The sequence below is a fragment of the Dipteris shenzhenensis genome, chromosome 1, assembly GCF_047967505.1.
Source record: "Dipteris shenzhenensis isolate YYH24624 ecotype China chromosome 1, Dip_SZ_1.0, whole genome shotgun sequence".
NCBI lineage: Eukaryota > Viridiplantae > Streptophyta > Polypodiopsida > Gleicheniales > Dipteridaceae > Dipteris > Dipteris shenzhenensis.
This window is the reverse complement of record NC_141596.1, coordinates 2456020-2482348: the sequence shown is the minus strand read 5'-3', so window position 1 is coordinate 2482348 and position 26329 is coordinate 2456020. Positions and strand designations below refer to the sequence as shown.

Here is a 26329-nt window from a genome sequence, read left to right as displayed (position 1 = left end):
TGGTTCATTGTCTATTGATGAGTCTGCACATCTATTCTATGCACATAAGTTAAGAAATTTGTGATTCCACACCCCACACCACACTGTGTGAGCTCCTGGGCTATTCTATCAGTCTTCCGCTGTGTGTACCCTCTGTTGGGTGTGAAGCCTGGGATCTGCTGCTGGGACTTGGGCTACACTATGATGCAGGCGCGCGTTCGCGACAGACCTAGCACTAGGGAACGAGACTTGCTCCCATCGGTTCTCCGAGAACTGAACCTTTGGGCCCCTTATATAGACTTGGGCCCCATGCGCCAAAAATAGTGAAGACCCCTAATTGGTTCGTACCCTTGCTTCTCAACCTGAGAATCAAGCTTGCCTAGCCCTAAGCCTCCCCAGGCTACTTGAGCTAGTCTTGTGTACCCAGTACACGTCAGATACCAATCCGTGGACATGACATACTTCCCCTCCTCTAAGAACTCACTCCTGAGTTCGCTAAAAAGCCCAGGAATGTCTTCTGGAGGTTCTGTAATGTCTCCCATGTTGCATCCCCCTCAACACGATCCTTTCACTTGATCTTGTATTCCGTGATAGTTCTATTACGAATCTGTCTTTTACAAAATTCAAGAATACTCTCAGGTTCGTGTGGAATAAAAGTCAAATATGTAACTTCTATTATTTCTTGAGGAGAAACAAGTTGATCATCCACACCTAGTAACTCTTTCAATCTATTGACATGAAATATTGGATGTACTTTAACATTAGGAGGCAATTCTAGTTTATATGCAACTAGTCCAATTCTTTTAATAACCTTGAACGGACCACAGTATCTGGGGGATAACTTCGGAACCAAACTAGTACTTAGGCTCTTGGATTCCTTGGGAATACGCAAATATACCATCGTTCCTTCAAAGAACTCTCTAGGTGAATGATGTCTATTAGCATAAAATATGTCCCGATCTTGGGCAGTTCTAATAGACTCCTTGGCAAACTACAACATTTCTTGCATGTCTTGCAAGAATGTCTTTGCAGCATCATTTTGGATTCTCTTTAACCCAACCATAACTGGTGACTTTGGTTGAAACCCGTACATAAGCATAAAAGGACTGTAACCAGGACTCTCATGAAGACTGTCTCGTAGAAACATATGCCCAAAGCATATCTTCAACCAATTGGTTGACCTTCTTTGTATGCCATTAGATCATGCATGATCTGAGGAACTCGTACTTAGAGTAGTTTCCAACTTCTCAAAAACAAGTGTCCAGAAGTTACTTATAAACTTCGAGTCCCTGTTGTTGCTGACTATGTCGGACGGCAATTTATACAACTTAAACAAATGGTCCACAAACTCGTGAGACTCGTGAGCCAGCTGAAGAGCTGAGATGGTTGTTCTAGTAGGTAAGAATCTAGCCATTCTTGTTAGACGGTCCACTATGACCCAAATGGAGTCATGACCCTTGCGCGTTCTAGGCAACCCTATAATAAAATCCATGGAAATACTTTCCCATTTATTACCCGGGATTTGCAATGGCTGTAATAAACCCACGCTTCTAAGGCGTTCTGCCTTAGTAACCTAGGAAACCCGGCAACCTACCACATAGTTTTCAATAAATGCATGCATCTTAGGCCAATAAAAGGTATGCTTCACAAGAGACAGAGTCCTATGTATACCTGGATGTCCAGCACTAGGAGCATCATGACACTCCCGAGAGAATCTTGGATCGAAGATCTGAAACATCTGGCACACATATCTTTCCATTCCGGAACATATCTTTCCACTCCGAGAGAATCTTGGATCGAAGATCTGAAACATCTGGCAACCCTATAATAAAATCCATGGAAATAGTTTCCCATTTATTACCTGAGATTTGCAACGGCTGTAATAAACCCGCGCTTCTAAGGCGTTCTGCCTTAGTAACCTAACAAACCCGGCAACCTACCACATAGTTTTCAATAAATGCACACATCTTAGGCCAATAAAAGGTATGCTTCACAAGAGACAGAGTCCTATGTATACCTGGATGTCCAGCACTAGGAGCATCATGACACTCCAAGAGAACCTTGGATCGAAGATCTGAAACATTTGGCACACATATCTTTCCATTGCGGAACAACAAGCCGTTCCTAATCATCCATTGACCTCCTGCCACTTGTACCGTAGGTGGCACAATCCCTGAGCCTTGGTCAATCATGGAGCTCCCATCCTGGACTTTCTGCCAATAAGAATTGAAATGACTATCAGTTGCGCAAAGCCCTCTCAAGGATTGAAATAGGACTGAGGATATTTTCATAAAGCGAACCCTTTCGATAACGTATTTCAAAATCAAAATCTTGCATTAACTCTGCCCATCTAGCCTTCCGTGCCCTCAATTCAGACCCGTCACACACATACTTGATTGACTGGTGATCGATCAATACAAGAAACTTCGAACCATACAAGTAATGTCTCCAAACCTTCAGAGCATACACAACCGCATAGAGTTATTTTTCTACTGTGGGCGAACGATATTGGGTGTCGTCTAGCTTCTTACTCTCAAAAGCTACAGGCCTGGCCTCTTGGAATAAAGCTGTCCCAATTGCAAAATCACTCGCATCGGCCTCTAAAACATAAGGCCGGTTAGGATCGGGTAATGCAAGAACGGGTGCTTTCTTGATAGTTAACTTCAAGGTTTCAAAAGCCTTGTTCAATGCATCATTCCAAGAGATTGGCTGGGTAGACCTACGTCCACGATCTTTCAATATGTTTGTCAGGGGTGCCTTGATGTGTGAATAATCATGCACAGATTTCCGTAGAAAAACCGTGAATCCTAGGAAAGAACGAAGTTGTTTCACAGTCTGAGGGATAGGCCATTCTAAAACCTTCTGGATATGATTCATATCAATGCTAATACCTTCAGAAGAAATCTTGTGTCCTAAGTAAATGATCTCCTTCATAAAGAAGTCACATTTATTCATCTTGGCATAAAGCTTATGCTGTCTTAGTATAACTAAGACAATCCGGAGGTGTCCAATGTGATCCTCTAGCGTTCGGCTATATACCAAGATGTCATCTAAGAACACGATAACGAATTTGCCGAGAAAATCTCAGGACAAATCATTCGTCATTTGCTGGAAGGTGGCAGGAGCATTGGTCAAACCAAAAGGTAATACGAGAAACTCGTAGTGGCCATACTTAGTTCGGAATGCGGTTCTATCTGTGTGTTTAGCATAGATACGGATTTGGTGATAACCCATACGTAAATCAATCTTAGTGAAATACTGCGCTCTGGCGAAACGGTCTATCAAATCATCGAAACGAGGAAGAGGGTATCGATTCTTAATTGTCACTTTATTCAATCGTTTATAATCTATATACATTCTCCACGAACTATCTTTCTTCTTTCTTAAGAGGACAGGTGCTCCCCAAGGTGATGTACTCGAGCGAATATAGCCCATATTTAGATAATCTTGTAGCTGTGAAGCCTGGGATCTGCTGCTGGGGCCTTGGGCTACGCTATGATGCAGTTGCGCGTCTGCGACTCACTCCAGACCTAGCACTTGGGAACGAGACTTGCTCCCATCGGCTCTCCGAGAATTGAACCTCTGGGCCCCTTATATAGACTTGGGCCCCATGCACCAAAAATAGCAAAGATACTAACTGGTTCGTACCCTTGCTACTCAACCCGAGAATCAAGCTTGCCTAGCCCTAAGCCTCCCCAAGCTACCATCCTCCTCAAGTTGGCTCATCCTATAAGGTGGAATACTAATAGATTGAGCCCCAATACTAAATCTATGCGATGATCTATTGCCCGTTCTGGAGGTAAACCTTCCACAATGTTCTTAATTCATGGTGTTCAAACACGCTTAAATCAATTTTGTTATTAACAGAGACAACAAATGAAGAAAGCGGAATCAAAACACACTGATACACATCATAATGAGAAGTGTTTATTATATTCCGATGAGAAGACGGAATATTATGACACTGAATACAAAATTGGGTGTCCTTATCCCAAAAAGAGAGTGTATGCTCTTTTCATCGAATCCGAATATCGTGGGTTTTAAACCACTCTATTCCGATTAGGTTTTAAACCACTCTATTCCGATTAACAAGTCCACATGTTCCACGTGCATGACATAGCACTTAAGAGCAGCTGTGTAGTCTTGAATCCGGATAGAAAGTGCCTCAATCTTGCGATCCCAAAACTGCGTCTCAGTTGGAAGTTGTACCTTGTAGGTGTGATTGCTAGGTATCATGGACAGCTCCATCCTCTGCACAAGTTTGTAATTAACAAAATTGTGAGAGCTGCCCGGGTCAAAGAGAATGTGAACTCTTTGGTCTCTTACTCCTCCATAAACTGGGAAAAGATCATGGGAACCAAATAACGAATCATTAAAAGTGCAATTACAAGAAAGTGGGTAGGTAATGATATTTATAGAAATACTTGTCATCAAAACTTGATTAGCTCCCTTAGTTTTGGTACCTGGACCTGCATGGAGCTTCGGTCCCGGCGCTTGCATTTGGTTATTGCGCTTAGGACAATCATTCCGAGTGTGGCCCCGCTCCTCGCATATGAAGCAACGGCTCTCTTTCTTTAACTTCAATGTGCGGAGGAAACGGGCACGACCCTTTTTTGCCTGAGTCGAGTTCTTCTTGGAAGCGTTGTCTATAGACTTCGACTCCCTTGTACTAGTGGTAGACCGGAAGAATTTCTGCTTGTTCTTCCCACTCGTGTCGGCTCCCTTTCTTTAACTTCAATGTGCGGAGGAAACGGGCACGACCATTTTTTGCCTGAGTCGAGTTCTTCTTGGAAGCGTTGTCTATAGACTTCGACTCCCTTGTACTAGTGGTAGACCGGAAGAATTTTTGCTTGTTCTTCCCACTCGTGTCGGCAATGGTGGTTTCCTTTGCGCTGGCCATGGTATCATCATAGATGCGCGCATAGTTCATGGCCTCTTGCAAAGTGGTACACTTGTTCTTAATTTGAAGCTTGTACGAGTCAGGCAAACCATCCACAAAGAAACCTAACAAGGTCACTGGATCCATCTTTGTAGCTCTGGTCTGCAAATCCCGAAACCTCCGAAGATAAATCTCAAAAGTCAAATTCAGCTTGGACATATTGAGGGCTTTGAGCTTGCCTACGATATCGTAATCTTCCTCCTTTTTCAAAAACTCTTTCCTGAAGACCTCTTCGAATTCTATCCATGTTACAGGCTTTGGTCAGTTCCTTCCACCACAATAAAGCCTTCCCTGACATATACCTTGCTGCAAGTTGCATATTCTTGTCATCTGGGTAAGGGTGAAACTGGAAGTGTACTTGCCATTATGCAACCAAGTGTCAACCACCTCCTTGGTACGAGACTTCTGATCTCTGGGAAAAGGATCTGGAGTGATATTCGGACCTGACACTGAAGCCAAGGCATCAGCACGTGAATAGTGCTAGTCAAAAGTGAGAGTGAACTCTGAATCCCTTGGAGTTGCTATGTCAACCCCGTTTGATTTGTATTAACTCGCTCAAACTTTTTATTGAGAGCAGTGGTGAATTCATTGAAGGCAGTCTTCGTAATCAAATCATCGTAGAGGCCCTGGTCATCATCGGCACGGTAGTTCATATCCTGATCACCCATAGCGAGCCCTGGGTCTATGGAAGCAGACATATCTGAAATCTGATCTGATGAAGGGAGTAAACTTAGAGAAGAGAAGCAACAGATGGGATCGGAGCTAGGAGAGTGGAGCAGAAGGAAAGCTGGCCAGATAGGAGGTGACGAATGAGAAGAGAGGTTGGCCGATGGAAAGAGGTACGAAGTTGACGATCAGCTCGAGTCAGTGAACCAGGATACCACCCGTTGCTGGCTGTGCCATATGGACGTATGCTGCAGGCCGTACCAAGTGACGAGATTCGCAATAAAGGCGTGGAGGGATCTTCACGTGCGCACAATCATAAGCTGGGGCAGAGCTATGGTTTCGTCAAGCTATAAAGTGAAAGGTACAGCTTTTAGAAAGCTTAGCTTTCTAAGAAAGCCTAGGGGTGGTGGCTTTTTTAGCATCTAGCCTCCCCGAAACAGTAGCCTTGCCGCAATCCTGCTCCAGCCTATGGCGCACCCCTCTACACTCTCCTGCATGGCGCCACCTAACCTCTGCGCAGATCGTACACGGGATCACCTAGGGTTCTTCTCAGCCCATCGCTAGCCTAGCGGCTCCTCTCATGCCTCTCCTACAATCCTCTCCACTCTCTCCATGCTACATCTCTCACTCTCTCTCACCTCACCCCTCTTATCAGCCCCGAATTCACCCTCTCTCTCTTTCTCCTTCCTTCTTTCCCAGTCCTAAATCACAACCCTTAACAATGAACCAATCAAGCACTTGCAGGGCATGAACATGAATTTCGAAATTGAGGCATACCTGGAGAAAAATTCGTCCAGATTTCTCGTAACAGGGATTCCTACCTCAAGAGTTGGCTCTGATACCAACTGACACGACCCCAGCACTCCTGAAACCTCTAATCTACAAGCAAACACAAGAACACTCCAAACATGAGGAAACTGAGCAGGCTGCTCACCACCCAACCATGACATCTATGGGATGCGATCCTGAATCAGGAGATGTCCCCTCTGAGCCACAAGCTGAGCTATTGGCACGAACTCCCAACCCGATCCTAACCAGTCTGGTGTCCCATACCACCAGGTGGCGCTATGAAACCCGGGATCTGTTGTTGGGCCTTGGGCTACGCTATGATGCAGGCGTGTGTCCTCGACTCAATCCAGGATCAGATCTAGCACCTGGGAACGAGACTTGCTCCCATCAGCTCTCCGAGAATTGAACCTTTGGGCCCCTTATATAGATTCAGGCCCCATGCACCAAAACTAGCGAAGACCCCTAATTGGTTTGTACCCTTGCCATTCAACCCGAGAATCAAGCCTACCTAGCCCTAAGCCTCCCCAGGCTACTTGAGCTAGTCTTGTGTACCCAGTACATGTCAGATACCAATCCGTGCACATGACATAGGCTCTCCTAGAGACTGTAGTATGAACCCAGCTAGGCTCTGGACTTCTGCTCTTGCCAGAACTCTCAACCTCTCGGGCTCCCTCTGCTCTTCTTGTTGGATAAATAGGGCCAATGCGCCATTACTCCCAACTGAGAAGTGCATCGAGGCTTGACACCTCTAGCAATATTGGTGCTAGGACCTGTTAAAGGGAGGCAGGGCTGGGAAAGGCAGCGGCAGGAAGCACCAGCAAGAAGGTTTGTGCACAGGACTGCAAGTGGTAGCAGAGCAGACCGCTGAGTGGCAGTATAGACTGCAGATACAGTGGTCAGCTGTAGAGGCTGGGGCAACAATAGTACAACAGGTACGGTACTGGTTGGCAGTACAACAGGAAGTACACAAACTGCAGTTGGCAGTCCTGCCACAGGGTCAGGCCAGTGCCAGAATCGGCCAGCAGATTATGCACAGACTGGGCCGGCCCAGTTTGTGGTCAGGTTGGCTGACAGACTGCAAGTCTAGGGGATCTGGTCCAGCAGTTCTCCCATGTAACCTTGTGAGACCCAAAATCACCTCCCCCTCCTGCTTTCACCCTTCAATTTGGCAGTGAAAACAGAGGACAGAAGATCCCTCCCCAATCTAGGTTCTCCTACATTGTACTTTTAAGTTTTATGCCCATACGGCAGGAGTGGAGTTGTTGCTCTTCCATGGAATGGAGGACGTGGTTCGGGATGTGTTATCATAGTGGAGAGGATACCTCCCCTTCATTACAGCTTAGATGGCTGAGGATGCTTGTAGTTATCCAAGCAAGGGTTGATTTGTTTGGTTAAACAAGATAGATGTTGAATTGAGATGGTCTCGTCAAGTGCCCACACTATATAAGTGTTCATCTCTTGCATGCTTTGCGCATGGTTCTAGACTCTTTTCATTATATTGTCATAGAGACAGTCCTCTATAATTAGGCTTTCGCAGTAAATTATTTTCAAGTATGTGTGGGTGTGTGGATTTGTATGTGTGAGAGCATACTTTTATACTATGGTCTACACCCACTGTTGGGCGCTGATGACGTCAGTGGGGATGTCATAGTAGCTAGTCCCTGCTATGCATGATGGAGTTTATGGTTCTCAATCTTATGAGTGACTCTCATGAGATTGAAACTGCACTATGTTGTGTTTTTAGAGGACGAGTTTGGGAATGTTCCTGGATTCATCTAGGTATAGGCTTTCGCAGTAAATTATTCTCATATATATTTTTTTCCTCATAGATCTTTTTTGGTCTTGTAAAGGCAATAATAAACTATTTTCTTCTTCTTCTTTGTGTGTTAACCTTTCACTTTTCTTCTTTGCAATCATGGATACTTCATGTTCCCAATCGCTAACATGAACGCGCACAAATTCAAAGTGATGACGGGAAATGCTTGCTGCCAATTTCCATATTTGCAATTGGATCGACCGCATTCGTCAAAGTTATGGTTTTGCCATTCCAGCTTAAGAAACAGTTTTGCAAGGAACTATGTAAATCTACATTTTGGATGACCAGGGAAAGGATCGTATGGAGCTGTGTACAAGGCTAGAGACCTGAAAACATCAGAATTGGTTGCAATCAAAGTCATTTCCTTGAGTGAAGGGGTGAGCACATGGTTTCTACCTGTTAATCTGTCAATTTGGACCAATTAGAAAATCTAAATAAGTTTCATTTACACTTCTGTGTTCTTGTCATTCCTTTGAGTGGAGAGGTGCATGGATTCTTTTGTCATTATTATCATAGTTGTATGTTTTATTATAATTATTTTACTTTTTACTGATTGTATTTAATGCCAGGAAGAAGGTTATGAGGACATTTGTGGAGAAATCGAAATGCTGCAACAGTGTAACCATCCAAACGTTGTTCGCTACTTGGGTAGTTATCAAGGAGAAGAATATCTTTGGGTATAGGTTGATTTTGCTTGATCTTAGTTCTATTTTCTTTACCTTAATTCCATACCTTTTTAGCAGTATTGACGTTCAGAAAGTAAGCTTGATTGTAACAGATTGTGATGGAGTATTGTGGAGGAGGGAGTGTCTCAGACTTGATGAATACAACTGAAGAATCATTGGAGGAACGCCAGATTGCCTACATTTGTGGAGAAGCCCTCAAGGTAATGTTACTGTTATGTACTCAAATTTGAGTTTGTTCTACTTTTCAGGGGTAAGAGTTGTTGAGCATTAGTATACTTTTTAGGTAATTTGACGCATGTAGGTGTGCCTTCATTGAAAATGCACTTTTTGTGAAGTATTGAGGAACGTAGTAGGGATATCGATGCAGTTTATGACACAGTCTTTGTTTGTTAGCATTGCCTCCTTAGAGGGAGTGCTATGGTACCTGTAATTGTAAAAAAAGTCAATTGATGGCGATCATCCTACAAAGCTTTTACTTTCAAGGCAAAACTTGCTTATAGCTTCAAAAATCGTTTGCTTTCTCTTTTGCATCCAAAAGCACCACTATACTATGAGGCAATGCCGGCACACACTTGTGCACGCTTGTTTCTGTTGGGAATGGTCACCTCCCCATCTGTGAGCCCCCACATGAGGAGTGCATCGGGGGAGGAGTGCATCGGGGGGGTGAACCATAGGTGGAATGGCCTGCCACATGGACAGCATCTTGGCTGTCATGTGGGCAGGAGACTCATGGTGGAGAAGGGGCTGCCACATGGGCAGCACAACAGCCTGGAAGAGGTGCAGCAAAGCGTGTGTGTACGGAGGCCCTTGACAAGGTGCTGCTGGCGAAGGATTACGCTGGCCTAAATGGTGGCAAGTCCAAGAAAGCCAACTCTGATGGCGAGGACACTTCCAAGAGGAAGCGTAAGAAGAAGTGCTTCTATTGTGACATGCCAGGACATTTTGCGAAGGACTGCAGAAAGAAGAAGGTGGATGAGGAAAACAAAAGGAAGGAGTCCGACTCAGATTCAGACGGTGATACAAAGGCCAAAGCAAATGTGGTAATTGAAGAGTTGTTCTTGGTGACATCTCCGTGTGTTAATGAGATAAGATATGTGTGTCACAATAGAAGCACTTCTTCTTCTACTTTCTCTTGAAAGTGTCCTCGTCATCAGAGTCATCTTTCTTGGACTTGCCATTGTTAGGCTTGCCCTTTCCTTTGTGCCTTCGCTAGCAACACCTTGTCGTCTTTGTCGTAGTTGTAGAGCTTCTCCCTACCTTCAACCTGTAGCAGTAATGGACCCAACTCAGAGGTTTGGTCCTCTGTCCTGCTGTCACAGTCGTAACAAAGCTTTTGAAACTCCGAGGTAGCGTCCTCAGTACCATCAAGGCTAAATGGCAGGCCCAGGTCGGGGGCTTTGGGCTGGACTGAAACCCCCTAGCCCATCTTGGGGGTTAATTAGAATAGGAGGGTCTCTCTCTCTCTCTCTCTCTCTCTCTCTCTCTCTCTCTCTCAGCGAGGGCCTTAGCGAGCCCTTCACCCCAGCCCACTATGGCTTGTATGAGTTTACTTTGTTTTCGCACTTTTGTCCCATAGGCCTGCAAGGCCTCCCGCGGACGGTAATACATCTCTCTCTCTCTCTCTCTCTCTCTCTCTCTCCATAGCTGCGACTGGCATTCACTCCATCGACTCAACGAGCTCAACGGCCTCCATGGTCTACGAGGTGCTGAGACTCTTCAACGACTAGTAGCCTCGAACCACCTCTACTCCCGTCATTCATGCCTCCTCTGCTCATGTTCCGTCGCCCCCGTCGCCTTTGCTCCTGTTGCTCACGTCACCTCACCTCCTGCTGTTGCTCTTGTGACCTCTGCTCCCGTCGTTCAGGCCCCCTCTACTCACGTCTCAGTCCGTTCAATTGTTCACATCATAGCCGTTTGGCCATCGCTCTGCCTATGCCATCGCTACGCCTAGCCTACGCTCCCTACTCCTAGGTTAGTCTGTTTTGGCTACGTTAGATTAGTTGGCTGGTTAGGTTTAGTTACCTTGGGTCAAGGTAGTTAGTTGGGGTTAGGTTAGGTCAATCTAACTAGGTTTGACTAAGTCATGGTTAGGTTAGGTTAGATTAACTACCTGTCGTAACTATCCTATGGACTAAGTGCCCATTTGGGCTGATTTGGGGGTTGTTTCGAAGCCTCTTCGTCCACCACCACCTAGGTCCGTCTCTTATAATAGCTGGTACGATGAGTGCAAGGCTTTACGCCATCAACTTAGATTTGAAACCAAAAACCACCTCGTGAACAAACCAGAGGCGCTACGCGAGTATCGTCGATTGGTATGTAGGAAGAAGCTGGATTCTGTCCATCGAAACGAGAAAGAACTACTGAATATTCTGTTTAGTAACAACTCTAAGGACTTTTGGTAGAGATTTCTAGAGGGGCGGTCACCTTCACCCCTCACTGACACTCGAGTCTGGGATAATTATGCATATACACTCTATGATATCCCAAATCAGCCAGAGCCTGATCTCTCATACAAACCTCACCTCACATCCTGCACACTTTTCACTAGGGGGGTGTGAAAGATGCTGTGATGAAACTCCATAATGGCCGAGTGAAAGATCATGCACTGAATTCATGGCATATGGGATTAATCTCCTAGCCCCGATCTTAGCAAAGCTCTTTAATGAAGCTGTTTGTTTGGGGTTTCCACGCACCTGGATTGTCAACACTATCTCATCCATCCACAAGGCAGGGGATCCCATGAGCTTGGAAAACTAAAGACCATTATGATCGGACATCTCATGTCGAAGATTTATGCATCAGTACTTGATTCTGAGGTCAGTGGATTCGCTGAGCATAGAGCAGTTGTACAGGTTGGATTCCGACGTGATCATGGGACCATGGATCACATTCTCACACTCAGGTGTATCATCGAGGATGCGAGGTCACGGAAGCAGAGGGTATATTGTTGCTTTGTGGATTTTCGCAAAGCGTTCCGAGAGACCGTCTATCCGACGCCTACAGGATTTAGGGTATGACCAAGAGATCATTTGGGCCGTTATGGCACTTTACGAGAGAGTCTCAGGCAGAGTTCGAGCAGGGTCGGGGTGGACATAGGAGATCATGAGCACTATTTGGATCAAACAAGGGTGTCCTTTATCACCCACCTTGTTTGGGCTCTACATTGATGAGCTTGAGACAGTTATGCAGACACCGGGGGGGGATGGATGCTCTCTAGTTGGCATGCTAATCTGGATATTGCTATATGCAGATGATGTGGCACTTTTGCCTTCATAAACAGAGGGCCTCCAGAGACACCTTGGTGCACTACAATTCTTTTATGAGTCCCATAATTTGAAGGTCAACCTTGTTAAAATCAAGGTCATGATCTTCAATACATCTCGAGCTGTTATGCACCAGGAGCAGTTCACGTTTGACGGGTCACCTATTGCGATTGTTTCGTCATATACATACCTTGATGTTATCTTCTCTGGACCTATCTTTACCATGAGACCTGCGATGTAGGCCCGCTTGAGCAAGGGATACGCTTCATTGGCCAAATTAGAGAGGTAGTGCTTCTACTTACGCTTTCAGGATCCGCGGACCAAGGGATTGCTGTTTAACTCCTTGGTTCGTCCAGCGGGGATGTACGACAGTCCTTGTTGGGGGTTGGGATCTATTAGATATAGAGTGGGCTCGTGTGGAGCGGCTACAAGTTCTCATGCTATCGCGGATGATCCGCGGTAAGCTATTCGTTCCTTGCTAGATTATTCAGGCTGAGTTTGGGTCATCCTTACTACAGCTGGATGCAGCATTTCAGGTTATCACCTACCTATACCGGATCAAGGGGTACGGGGATTGCACTTCTGGGCGCAATAGATTATCATGGTCTAGCATTGTCCTCTTCTGTGGCACTTTCAGCGGCAGGTGACCAGAGATGCTAGTATGCACGCACAGAGAGATGGTTTGAGCGATTGGGGCTCCACATGGGCAGACTCCCTCCCTTTTAGTATAGCATTAACGTGCCGTTCTCTCCTCTCTTGTCACACGAGGTCAATCAGATCATCCGCGAGGATCTTTTACAGCTATACACATTCTGGACTTGTTTGGGACTGAGCAAGCGTTCAGTGAAGCTCAGCTTCTACAGGGATCATTGTTTACACATCACAGAGGAGGGTTTCATTGACCCACCAGGATATACGCAGATCCACTTACCCCACTCACTGAGGATCTCTACTGGGTAGTTTCGGGTCTCTTCACATAGATTGCGCATTGAGAGTGATAAGGCAAAGGGTCTACCTCGGGAGAGGCGCACATGCACATTGTGTGACGCACAGGAGGTCGAGTCGGAGGAGCATTTCATTTTCAGGTGCCTAGCCTACTATGAGATCCGAGGACACTTCTACTACCTCTTCAGAGATAGTTCTGAAGTGTTGTTTGAGTTTCTCTGCTATCCAGACCGGAGATGCTTAACGGCTTTCATCCATGAGGCAGTCAAGCACTGCAAGCGTCTACTTCGATCATGGAGACAGGAGCAGACCACCTCCTTGGTAGACCCTTCTCAAAGCTCGATCACGGAGTTCTTCTAGCTAGAGCAGGTGGACCTCCATACTACGAGGCCCCGACATGATCGGGATTCAGAGCTAGCAACACGACAGCTCAGACAGAGGATTGACGCACAGATTACACTTGGGGATATCCCCTATCTGTTCAGAGTCGGGAGCTTGACCGACAGGGGTCACTGTAGCCCTTGTTAGGCGCAGAGCTATGACCAGGAGACGACACAGGACCACGCCCTTGAGCAGCCAACAACACTCTATCGCCGACTTCATGCTTCCGCCGTCTCATCCACTTGGATGAACTGATGATGATGATGATACGGATGTGTAGTCGATCACTCTGACATGACTATCTAGTACTTAGCACTAGCTTTTTGCATTCTGCATTGGTGTGGATGCTCGTTTAGTAGCTCCACCCTCACAGTTTGTTTGTATCAGGATTCTCACAGTCTCATAGATCCGTTGGTCTTCCGAAGACTTTAATTAACTTTCTTTCTTTCTTTCTTTCTTTCTTTCTTTCAAGCCTAAAGGGCAGGCAGTGTAGCAGGAGCAGCTACCTTCGGTTGCAAGATAAGTGCGAATAGCCGCTCCAGCCCTAGCTCAGTTGCCGCGCACAGCAGCGGGTCCCAAGAGGGTCACACAACGGGCAGTACAGGGGGCAAAACAGCCAGCTGGGTCGCACACAGTAGGGGTGGGTTGCGTACATACTACAGCAACAGCAGCAGGCCCCAGGTTGGAGGGCTCTGGGCTGGGCTGAAACCCCCCAGCCCATCTCGGGGGTTAACTACCGCAGGAGGGGGGTTATCCAGTTTGCACAGGCCAATATGGAGACGCCCAAGACACCCAAGATCAAGACGCTCATCCCCATGAGGCCTTTGTACTCGTCTGTTGCAGTTTTTGCCCCGACTTCTAGCCAATATCAAGTGCAGAAAAAGTCACCATCCTCCAACAAACACATAAACTGAAGGGCTCGAAGATATGGATATCTGAAGAACTCATTGCAACTCAGTTCAAGCAAAGATTTATTGAACTCACTAAAGTGAAAGAAGCCAAGAAAGCTGGAAAATGGGCGGTCTACTGTGAAGAACAATGATTGATTAGAGAAATCAAATCTAAGCCCAAAGACTGTCAGTCTTAAAATGATGCAATAAAGGTCATAGTATGATAGCACTAGAATATAGGTATGCTCTATAATAACTGTGAGCTGCTTTATGCACTATGTAGGAGATGCCTTGTGCACTCCCTCTCTCCTTAGATGTAGTAGTTTCTTTTTTTGATGTGTACCTTTTCTCGTAGGCCCGTGAGGCCTCCTAGAGACGTTAAAAAATATTTCTTTTCTCTCTCTCTCTCTCTCTCTCTCTCTCTGTGTGTGTTCAGCCTCTCCACTTCACTCAGCCCTCTCCACTCAGCCTTTCCACTTTTGCTCCAGTCAATGCTTTGTCTTTCGCCTTTTGGAAAGGGAATGGGACCTTGTGGTCCTCACCGAGCAACTTTTCTGAGACAAACATCTTATAATATATACTGAGATGCACTAGATCCCAGAGAGAGGCTACTCATGGTACATGGGTATACTTTGATGTCCACACACCATTCAAAGACCTGCGGAGTGAATGGGTTGTGTGGAATGGCGGTTATTCTCTGCTCACACCTCCAGACACGCATTGCAATCAGGGAACATGCCGATTATATGTGGATCAGAAGGAGGCCACTATCCATGGATGTATACATCGCAGCTTGCTAATTCCTTCCACAGACTTCAGAGTATGCTAGGATAGCATCTGGGAGTGGGGCAGATTTCACTGCTGCCTTTCAGCAGGTTTATCTGTAGAGTATCTGAAGTATGGTGTCAATACAGTCTGTCAAACATGATGTACTTATGACCTTGCTTTGCAGACAAAGATGGAGATTAAGGTTGGCTCACTTAGAATGGATAATGGTGTACTTGATTTTAATTCTTCACATGGATTTCTCATGACATTCTTGTTGTTCTGTTTGGCAGGGTTTAGCATACTTACATTCGATATACAAGGTCCATAGAGATATTAAAGGTGGTAATATTCTACTCACAGAACAAGGGGAGGTGAAGCTTGGTAAGCATCCCTAGTGGCTGTTGCTTGAATATGTAGGTTGTTTGCTTTGACTGTGAAGCTTCTAGAGGCCTTGGTTGTGTATCCCGTATTGTTTTATCATATCTGATGTGTAAGGTAGGGCATTTTGCTGACATTGGCTTTTCGTGCATCTATACAGGAGACTTCGGGGTGGCAGCTCAGTTGACAAGGACTCTGTCAAAACGCAACACAGTATTGTTCAAACCGAGTTTTCTGCATTCATTTTCTATACATAAGAAAGATCTTGCAGGTCTAAATATCCCAGAATACTCCTGAATATCATGTGTAGCCAAAGGTATAAACTATTTTATGGTACTTCCCCACCTAACCTCACAAAGAAGTAATTGTTAGTAGTGGGATTGCCTCCCCCCATATCCTTTCATCTCCTTTTGCCCTATAGGAGTTCCCATAGTTGGATTGAATCTCACCTTTTGAATAGTAGAATTGTACCATAATTCTATCTTTCCAAAGCAGTCGTGACTTGTTAGAGGTGTGATACATTTATTATAAAGTTTTTACAGCTCTTAAACTCTTAGGTGCATATTTCTAAACCCTCGTAGATTCTTGACACGCATGTAACAGATCTGAAAGCATACATAAAGGCTTGTAAAGACTTGTATATTTCATACAGGCTCTCAATAAGGGCCTCTATAACACCTTTAGCCTGATACAATTGTACCAAATCAAGCATTTCTAACGTTTGGTATATCTATGCCCTATATTAGCTAAGAGACCCTAGATGTGTGCACGGCCCTCCAAAACAAGCTAGGATCATCATTTTTATACAAAAATGGCACACTAATGTGTTTTTGAATATTTGATTTGTCTGTAACAAAATTATCCTTAGCATTAATAGTGCCTGCTTTATTTTCTCATTGGCAATCTCTTGTTCACTCTGCAATGACAACAATTGCAATTTTTTAAAGTCTAACTTGCTATTCCCTGTTTTCCTTCACTATCTGTCCTGCATTAAAGGCCAACTAATCATATGAGATTGGGGTCAAAACTGCTGAGATACTCCTTATGCAATGGGAGAATATCTCAAAGCGATAGCCAAGGCAGTAACAAATAGCTTGCACAAGGAATCAAAGCTGCTTATCCTCAATGATTTCAGCAGTACTGTCACGAATCCTGAAAATCTGAAATGTGGGGGACATGCTTCATCATAAGATTACGTTAAGCCCATTTAACAGATTTCTCAAATCGAGCCACACAAGCTCAGTAGATATGTCCCCATATTTTCCAAGGCTTCTTTGGCCTCCTGACATCTTAGTTTTTTCATGATATGCACTTTCACTGACAATACAATCAATGAATGCATATGCATTTCTCCTATCAAATTCCTCCAAAAGGGATGAAGTGTCCTCTATTCCATCCAATTTTGTTTGACTCTATAGAGGATGCACAACTAGCCTCAGCTTCATGTTGCATGCATTAGAACATTAGACCTATGGTGTTCAACACATGCATGTACGTTGCTTCTGAACAGTGAAAGATTTGCTTGATGGCGTTGGCAATCATCAAGTGTGCAAAGAGCATAACTGAGTATGATGATGTCCACCAGTTCTGGAGTACAAGAACACAACTGATGAATTCTCCTTGGATTGAATCAAGAGGCTGAACAACTGCTTGCCAAAGGATGCTTGCTGCCACCAGAGCTGATGATTGGAAGAGGGCTTATAGTCTCCTCCTATAAGCTGTTTGAAGCCATGCTGGCTGGCCAACTGGGAGAGGACAGACTGGCTATTTCTGCTGACTTTAACAATAGCTGTTTGCCCTTTTGTTGATTGGGAGACAAGACATGGCTGATTCTTGCTGCTGTTGATATTGGAAGACAGGCCCAGGCCAAGTCTGAAAAAGCCGCTCTGCAGTTGTGTCTGGACTCTGCATGCGTAGCAGACATGCGTTTGCTGTCCATGGCACATCAGATCTGCTGCTATTGTTTTAGCCTGCAAGATTTGATCTACCCTTTTGGCTTTAGGAGCATGCGTGTGTCATTCTAGGAGTAGATGCATGTGACATCCCCTTATGCCGAGATTGGGACTAGGTTGAGTTTGATGAAGCCTCCTTGGTGAGCTCCTACGGAACCTTGTTGTGCCTCGAAGAGGCTCTGCTTGCCAAGTGTGCTTGCCAAGGCTTGCTGTGCCTACTGATTGTGAGGAACCTGCGGACCTGCTGAGGAACTTCTTGGACTCACTCAACCTGCTGATTACGCTCCTTTGAAGGCGGAGCCTTCCTTGGAGAGTCGAGTGAGCGGAGAGAGGATGATTGCTTTTGCTCTGCTATTACTTGCTGTGGGCTCCTTTGCTTATGGAGCTGAAGGCAATGAAGCTGACGCTCTAGAATGGAGTAGGAGACCTCTTTTAAAGGGCCTGGAGTTACCACCCCCTGAGTAAACCTTGTCACAAGGAGTCAAGAGAGGTACTGACAACTGCTAGAGATTGTATGTCAACAAGTTCCAGCATCAAGGCTGGGATGAGGCACCATGGGTTGATGAATATTTTCACAAATTATCCACACCTGCTTACAGCATACAAGGAGGCCTTCAACCTTATCTTATCTGTTTCAACTTCAAATGTCATGTGCATGGTCCATGCCACATGGCCATCCGACCTTCAACCTTATCTTATCTGTTTCAACTTCAAATGTCATGTGCATGGTCCGTGCCACATGGCCATCCGACCTCGCTTCAAAAGTCAAGACAGCCTTGACAGGTTGTCAAAACAGGGCAGCAGCCACATAGGCGGCTGCCATGTGGTAGGCGAGAGCAAACAAGCAGCAACGGCTGTACAGCCCCATCAGTATGCAGCAGCATCAGGTTGGTAGTAATCAAAGGCTGGACTATGCAGGCAGTTACAACCACTTCAGCAGCGAGCTGCGCCCAATTGCCAGCCACCCTGCCACATGTCAGGCCAGGCCACAGCACTAACATTCGGGTATGCAAGGGAACAGCCTGCTCAACTGCCAAGCGATTGGCCCTCTAGAGCGTAGGTCCGCCAGTGGAAGAAAGGTCTTCCTTTAGTTTTTCGTGCTGCTCCACGTCTAATACGGCTGCTAAAACTGGTCCTACGTGACTTAAGCCAAGAAACATGGAACATCAGATGCATTATCCATTTGGTTGGTAACCAAAGCTTCATGGAAATGACTATATGATTGGAAAGGGGCCCATACACTAATACGAGAGCTTTGGACACTTCGTTTCAATCAGCTTGAGCCTCTTCTTCATGATCCTCAGATAAACCCAATCACCTTGTCACCACAATGTAAATATCCTAAGTCAAAGTACAGTTGACCATTTATTTGATCATAATTAAAGAGTTTTATATGTGTTAATTATGGTCAAAGAATTGACTATGGTCAAAGATACTTGACTCTGGTCAAGTAAACCTGACCTCGGTCGGGGAGACTTGGTTTATTACCAAGAGGGTTAACTACGGTTAACCAGAGACCTACAGAGCTGACTACGGTCAGAGAGTGTTGACTTCGATCAACGAGACTTGGCATGTGCCAAGAGGGTTAACCACGGTCAACCAAGATGTGCCAACTTCGGTTGGAGAGACTTGGCTATAATTAAGGCGCCTCGACCCTTGGTCAAAGCCCCTTAATCATGATCAAGAGCGTTGACTTCGGTCAACAAGAGAATAAATATATATACTATATTTGTTATGCGTGCACATGTGTTCAGTGGGGACGCCCACCGTGACTAGAACTAGTCCACAGTGTGTTATTTGCATGCAAAGCGCTAACAATTAATGGGTGCCATGGTGGTGCGCTTTAATTAATTGTTGTAGGTACTAGGAAGAGTTATTTTCCTAAGCGTTACGGGAGCCTAACAAGCATCTAGGAGGCGGTTCTCGTGACCAAGTGCTTCGAAGACTCCAGAGTTGCCCTTAGTGGCATGTAATAGGACTTAGTCTAGATTTTAGACAAGTGGCATGTTGCCAATTTGAAATGAGCTTGAAGCTCTTGTAATATGGATTCATGTTGGATTTTTCATGTATCAGGCAGCTCTACGCTGAACTCTTGTAACGGATTCTCTCTTCAAGAAATAAAATACCTTCGGGGGGGTGCAGCCCGACATGTTGTCTTGGGCCCTAGCTGTGTGTAGAGAGAGAGAGAGAGAGAGCTCTTATGAGAGTGTTTCTACAGTAAATCAGGAGCGTGAGGTTCCATGAGAGAGCTAGCGATCGCATAAAGAAATGAGAGTGTCTCTGCTGTATTTTACGAGGGAGGATTACATTGGTATCAGAGCCAGACTCATGGCTTTCTTAAGCGGTGACGGTCCAAAGAACCACGCTTAAGCTTTGTCCCTATCTATCTCTGGACTGAGAATGTATTTGCTGTCTATTATGAACGAGGATACATTGCCCAGAGCAGACAACAGCACGAAGCTTTTGTCAGAGATTGACGACCTGATGAACACAATCGATGACAAAATGGTGAAACACCAGGCAGCTCACGTTTAGCGCAATCACTAAATATTTGCGTTGCGTGACGATGTGTTTGATGAAGGCAAATTAATTGGAGTCCATGTGCGACGGAGATGCTTGTGCAGACAATTGCTTGGCGCCTTGGCCGGAGGGCTAGAAAGGATAACCGATGCCTTCATGCGTTTTGACATGACAGGCAAGCAGATCATGGCGCAGTTCCGTTGCTTGACGGTGGTCGGGCTGCACTAACAGAAGCCCCGCGACAGAGGACTCTAGAAGGCGCAAGCGTGACGCGTAGCGCTGCCCAGCCAGCCAGCCAGCCAGCCAGCCTTAGGCATACATGGATTCTGGTGACGTGGCCAGGGTGCCAGCAAGGCAGATGACGTGGCAATGACACGTAGATGATGACGTGGCAGTCAGCAGGTGATGTGGCGTCCACACGTGCAATGATGATGTGGCAGCGCATGCAGCTGACGTGGCCTTGACACGTGGTAGGTGCTGATGTGGCAGGGCTGACAGGAAGCTGATGTGACACTGACACGTGGCAGATAGGCAGCTGCTGATGTGGCAGCCAGCTGGACTGCTGAGATGGCAAACCAATGGTTAGACTAACCATGGTTAGCTCGACGCTGGTTAGATGTTCAGTTAGTGGGCAAACCAAACCAAACTGGTTGGTGTAGTCTTGGTCCACCTAACTGTATTTAGTTCATCTGGTTGGAGTTTAGTCACAGACTAACTAGTTGTTCATCTAACCAGACTAGAGCCAGTTAGTCTGGTTAGAGTAACCAGTCAGTTACTTCATCTTGTTACTGTTCAAAAAAAAAAAAAAACCAGTTGCAGAGACTGTTTCTGCTAACAGTTTTCACTTATCTGAGAAAGTATCTACTGTGAGAAACAGCAGAGATCAGAGGAAAAATCAGAGATTTGCAGAAAAAGAGAAAATGCATGCCTTTGTGTTCAGAAAAAAGGAATCAGATGCATTGTGAGTGCTTTCTGCAACAGCCAGAAAAGGGACAATATAGTTATTGATGCCTTGGCAACTTTGTGGGTATATGCCTTGAGCTGACAGCCTAGTACTGGCATAGATTGTAAATGCAAGACACCTCTTGTTGAGGTAAATTGTCTATTTGAAAAGCAAAGGAAGTGTGCATCAGTTGCATACACAGTGTGTGTGTGAGAAACTTGCAGATCTCAGACGAGTTGTAGGAAAATGGCTCAATCACCTATCCAGTGGGATTCACAAGATAGGGATGTACATCTAAGACAGAGAAGTGTGCAGCAAACTCAGCAAGAATTTGAGCAGATGGTACGCACTCGTATACAAGAGATGGAAAATCTCAAAAACGATCTAAGGGCTCAGCATTTGTTTCAAGCAGAAGCTATGCCTAATGCAGCATATGACGTGCCAATGCCAGAGGCACACTCTCGTGTACAGCCAGAGAAAGAGAGATCTCATAGGGGATGGTCTCATAGCAGGAAGAGATCGAGGCATCGTCACCGATCTCCTAGTCCTTCACCGTCTACCTCAAGTTCGACCTCTGTATCTTCTTCTTTATCAAATAAACCATCAAGGAAAAGAAGGAAACACAAGAAGTCGAGGAAGAGTAAGTCTTCCAGAGAGACCAAGGAATTCAAAGAGGGAGGTAAATCTGTCAACTTTATGACCTACAATGGACAGTATGGTCATACAGACAAAGCATTGCAGTTCATGAGGCAGTTTGATGGTGCATTCGGTACAGAAAAGTTTTCAAAATCCTCCAAGTTAAGAATGGTCAGTTTGCACTTGACAGCGACAGCTAGTGCATGGTGGAGTGCACAGACCACAGATGGGTCAGCCCCAAAGAAGTGGAAGGACTTCAAGAAAGCCTTCTACCAGAAGTTTATGCCTAGATAGTTTAGAGATCATGTTCTTCAATATTGGGACAGTTTGCATATGGATGCAGGAGATACAGTGGATGTGTACAACCAAAAGTTTTGGGATGCTTATTTGCAGGTTGCACCAAAAAGATCTCCACCAAAGGAACCCAAATGAGAAAGTACAGAGTAGGTCTCAGTCCAAGAATCCAGGCAGTAGTGAATGCTTTGGGGGCAAAGAACATTCAAGACCTTATGCATTCAGCTTCAGTAGCTAGTCTTGTGCCGTTACAAGATCCATCCACGGTACTATCCTTGCATGCAGGACGTGCCGAAAGAAAGAAAAATGATTTTTCAAAATCAAAAAAGAAAGAGTATCCTAAGGTTGAAAAGAAAGGGTTTCAGCCTCAGAAGCCGAGGGGTACTCAGTTTTCAAAGTCATATAAAGGCATATCTCCATTCACCTCTGAACAGATAGCTGAATTCCGTAGAGATGGGAAATGCTTCAAGTGCGGCAAAGAGGGACATGTGGCTGCCCAGTGCCCAGAAAAGCCTTCAACTTCGAAGGGAAAAGAGGCAGAGAAGCCATGGGGACGGCAAAAGCCAATGGCAGGAGGAATTCCTGACATACCGGGTCATGTTTCAAACCCAGAAGAACGAGAATTGCTGCTATCATGGGGCAAAGTTAGAGACCAGCAAGCGCTAATTTTATTTGATCCAGGGGCTACGGATAATTTCATATAAGCGGACCTAGCCCTGAGGCTGGGAATAAAGACGGAGGAGTTGGGCAGGGCTTTGGATGCCAATTAGATGTTCTGTGGGAATCCTGTGCCAGTCACTCCCTTGATAGGAAAGCTCCGTCTTCATGTACAGAGTTATGTGGATCAGGAAGACTTCTTCATTTCTCCACTGAAACATCATGATGTAGTCTTGGGAATGCCTTGGTTTCATCGCAAGGCAGTGAAGTTGACTCTTCCTGAAAGAGTGCTGGAGTTTGTGCATAGGGGGAAAAACCAGCATTTAGTTGCTAGGAATAAAGGGAAGACTATCCCCATTGTATATGATGTTACATGTGGTAAAGCAATAAAGTCTGCAATTTTCGCGTACATGGTTTTTGTAAAAGAAAAAGAGAATGATATGCATGCTGAAATGAATGATGCAGACAAAGATAAGTTTCAGTTTCTTGTAAACTTTAAAGATTGCTTTTCCGATGCTTTGCCAGGGGAGTTAACCCCAGAGAGACCAGAAGATCATTAAATAGAGTTAATGCCTGGTAGCGAGCCACCCAATAGGCGGCCCCCATACAAAGTTAGTGCAACTCAGCGAGGAGATTATGACTCAGGTGCAGGACTTGTTGTCCAAGGGGTTGATTCAGCCTAGTTCTTCTCCTTTTTGTTCCCATGTACTGCTAGTACAGAAGAAAGATGGTTCATTTCGTATGTGCGTCGATTACCGCGCATTGAACAAAATGACCATCAAGAATAGATTCCCTATTCTGCACATTGATGATGTACTGGATCAGTTAAATGGAGCTTCAATTTTCAGTAGGATAGACTTGAAGAGTGGCTATCATCAAGTCAGGATACAACCTTAAGATGTACACAAGACAGCGTTCCGCACCACTTTTGGGTTGTATGAATATCTGGTGATGCCTTTTGGATTGACCAATGCCCCAGCTACCTTCAACAGGATGATGGATCGTATCTTCCGACCCTACAGACAGTTCACTGGTATCTTCTTCGATGACATAATTGTCTTTTCTAAGTCCGAAGAAGAGCACAAGGAACATCTTGCTATAGTTTTTCAAGAGCTAAGAAATCATCAGCTCTATGCAAATAGCAAGAAAAGTGAATTCTTCCTGGAAGAAATCCATTATTTGGGGCATATAATATCCAAGAATGGGATACAGATGGACCCAGCAAAGATCCGTGCCATTCAGGAATGGCTAGAGTTGAAAACTGTGCATGAAGTTCGAAGTTTCCTAGGCTTGTGTTCTTACTACAGAACGTTTATCAGGCATTTTGCTGATATCGCAGCTGAGAGGAGAGAGGAGTGTTGAGGGAGAGACGGCGGGGGCTGAGGGAGAGGGAGGAGAGGCTAGCAGAGGGAGAGGCTGATAGAGGAGGGCAGCAAGGATCGGGGAGGAGCAGCAGCAGCTCATGATGAGATTATCTCCATGTAGTTCCACGGCCCCACCCTCTATAAATCCTAATACAGGGGCTGTCCCACTATGGGACTATGTGCAGACAACGAAGATGAGGAAGCTGGCAAAGAAGGTGTTGCACAGAGCAGCCCTGTCCTACCCCCCGTTGAGGCCAAGGAAGAGGAGGCCCCATTGGAAACAACTAGAGTGGCAAGAGAGACTAAAAGATCCGGAGGGATTGTGTACCATACTGTACGCAAAGGCCCTCAGGGCAAGGAGTTTTACAGGTATCTTGTAAAATTCAAGAATTATACGGCATTAGATGCCAAGTGGATGGACGAAGACATGTTATTCGATCATCCACAGCTTTTGGATGTTTACAAGGAAGCTTTTCAGTTGAGGTCAACTGAATAGAAGCCGAGGGGATGTCACCACAATGTAAATATCCTAAGTCAAAGTACAATTGACCATTTATTTGATCATAATTAAAGAGTTTTATATGTGTTAATTATGGTCAAAGAGTTCTTTTAATGGTCAAAGAATTGAATACGGTCAAAGATACTTGACTCTAGTCAAGTAAACCTGACCTCGGTCGGGGAGACTTGATTTATTACCAAGAGGGTTAATTGCGGTTAACCAGAGAACTACAGAGCTGACTACGGTCAGAGAGTGTTGACTTCGGTCAACGAGACTTGGCATGCGCCAAGAGGGTTAACCAAGATGTGCCAACTTCGGTTGGAGAGACTTGGCTATAATTAAGGCGCCTCGACCCTTGGTCAAAGCCCCTTAATCATGATCAAGAGCGTTGACTTCGGTCAACAAGAGAATAAATATATATACTATATTTGTTATGCGTGCACATGTGTTCAGTGGGGACGCCCACCTTGACTAGAACTAGTCCACAGTGTGTTATTTGCATGCAAAGCGCTAACAATTAATGGGTGCCATGGTGGTGCGCTTTAATTAATTGTTGTAGGTACTAGGAAGAGTTATTTTCCTAAGCGTTACGGGAGCCTAACAAGCATCTAGGAGGCGGTTCTCGTGACCAAGTGCTTCGAAGACTCCAGAGTTGCCCTTAGTGGCATGTAATGGGACTTAGTCTAGATTTTAGACAAGTGGCATGTTGCCAATTTGGAACGAGCTTGAAGCTCTTGTAATATGGATTCACGTTGGATTTTTCATGTACTAGGTAGCTCTACGCTGAACTCTTGTAACAGATTCTCTCTTTAAGAAATAAAATACCTTCGGGGGGGCCAGCCGGACATGTTGTCCTGGGCCCTAGCTGTGTGTAGAGAGAGAGAGCTCTTATGAGAGTGTTTCTACAGTAAATCAGGAGCGTGAGGTTCCACGAGAGAGCTAGCGATTGCATAAAGAAAATGAGAGTGTCTCTGCTGTATTTTATGAGGGAGGATTACACATCTCCTTAAGACTATTATCCTTGCGGTGCTTGTTTGCTGGAGTCTGGCAGGCTTCCTGTGCTGTGGCAATGCTTGCTTTGATTGACAGACTCCAACATCTGGTTGTAGCTCTCCTTGATCTAGTTGTGAACTTTCTCTGAAGTCATGGTAAGGAGGGACTTGAATTGTTTGTGAAATGCAGCCTGGTATGTATATAACAATCCTTGTGAGGATGGAGGCTGTTGGAAAAACTCAATTGTGTACCAAAGTTCTCAAGGATAGCTCTTCAAAACTTGCAGTCTTTATCCAACACACTTATTTTGCATGGAATCATGGCAAACTTGCTGAACCTGTATACTATGGTCATACATATTGTAATGCTAATTTCTAGATTAGTAGACTTCATCCAGTAGGGGGCCCGAGGGTTAGGGGGCCCGAGGATTAAGATTGGCAGGCTTACGTGGGGGCCTGTGAGCTATATTTAGCTGGGTATTCATTATGGTGGGATGCTCTTCTGTATAAAATTGGCCAAGGCTATTGTGCAGTAGTGAGGTTGAGCGCTTCTGAACTGCATGGTCAGTGTTGGATCGTGAGGCTCTCCTACTTACATGGCAGGTGCAGGATGCTGTGCCGTGGGTTCCTTGTGGACGGGCTTTGGTAGTATGGGACACCAAAGTCTTTAACAAGTTGGGGCTTTTTGTCAGTTTGATCATCAGACGTAATCTCATCTTTGTAGACCCAGTAATTTTGGGAAAAGAGTGCTGCATCCTTATGATGTTCGTATTGGCTGGAATGTTAGAATTGAGGGACTGCTGAACAGTAAAGCTACACAGCGGAATGATCTCAAATGCTCACCGATCTCTCACAACATAGATGCACATGCACGCATGCTTACACACACACACACACTTTTTTTTTTAATGAAATCTTTTATTTTTGTGTGGGAAACCCCAAAAAGAGGTAAAAACCCACCAATAGGTACAA

The 26329-nt window shown here is 45.2% G+C and overlaps 1 protein-coding gene across 1 annotated transcript in view; it reads left to right on the top strand.

The window, feature by feature from the left end:
* The window catches only part of SIK1 (Protein kinase superfamily protein), a 79369-nt gene that overhangs the window by 6400 nt on the left and 46640 nt on the right, over positions 1 to 26329 (top strand). Inside the window, exons 2-6 of the mRNA XM_087395716.1 lie at positions 8478 to 8566; positions 8759 to 8866; positions 8968 to 9075; positions 15413 to 15503; positions 15661 to 15713. Coding sequence (XP_087251842.1) covers positions 8478 to 8566; positions 8759 to 8866; positions 8968 to 9075; positions 15413 to 15503; positions 15661 to 15713 — 449 coding nt within the window. The remainder of the gene's footprint in view (positions 1 to 8477; positions 8567 to 8758; positions 8867 to 8967; positions 9076 to 15412; positions 15504 to 15660; positions 15714 to 26329) is intronic.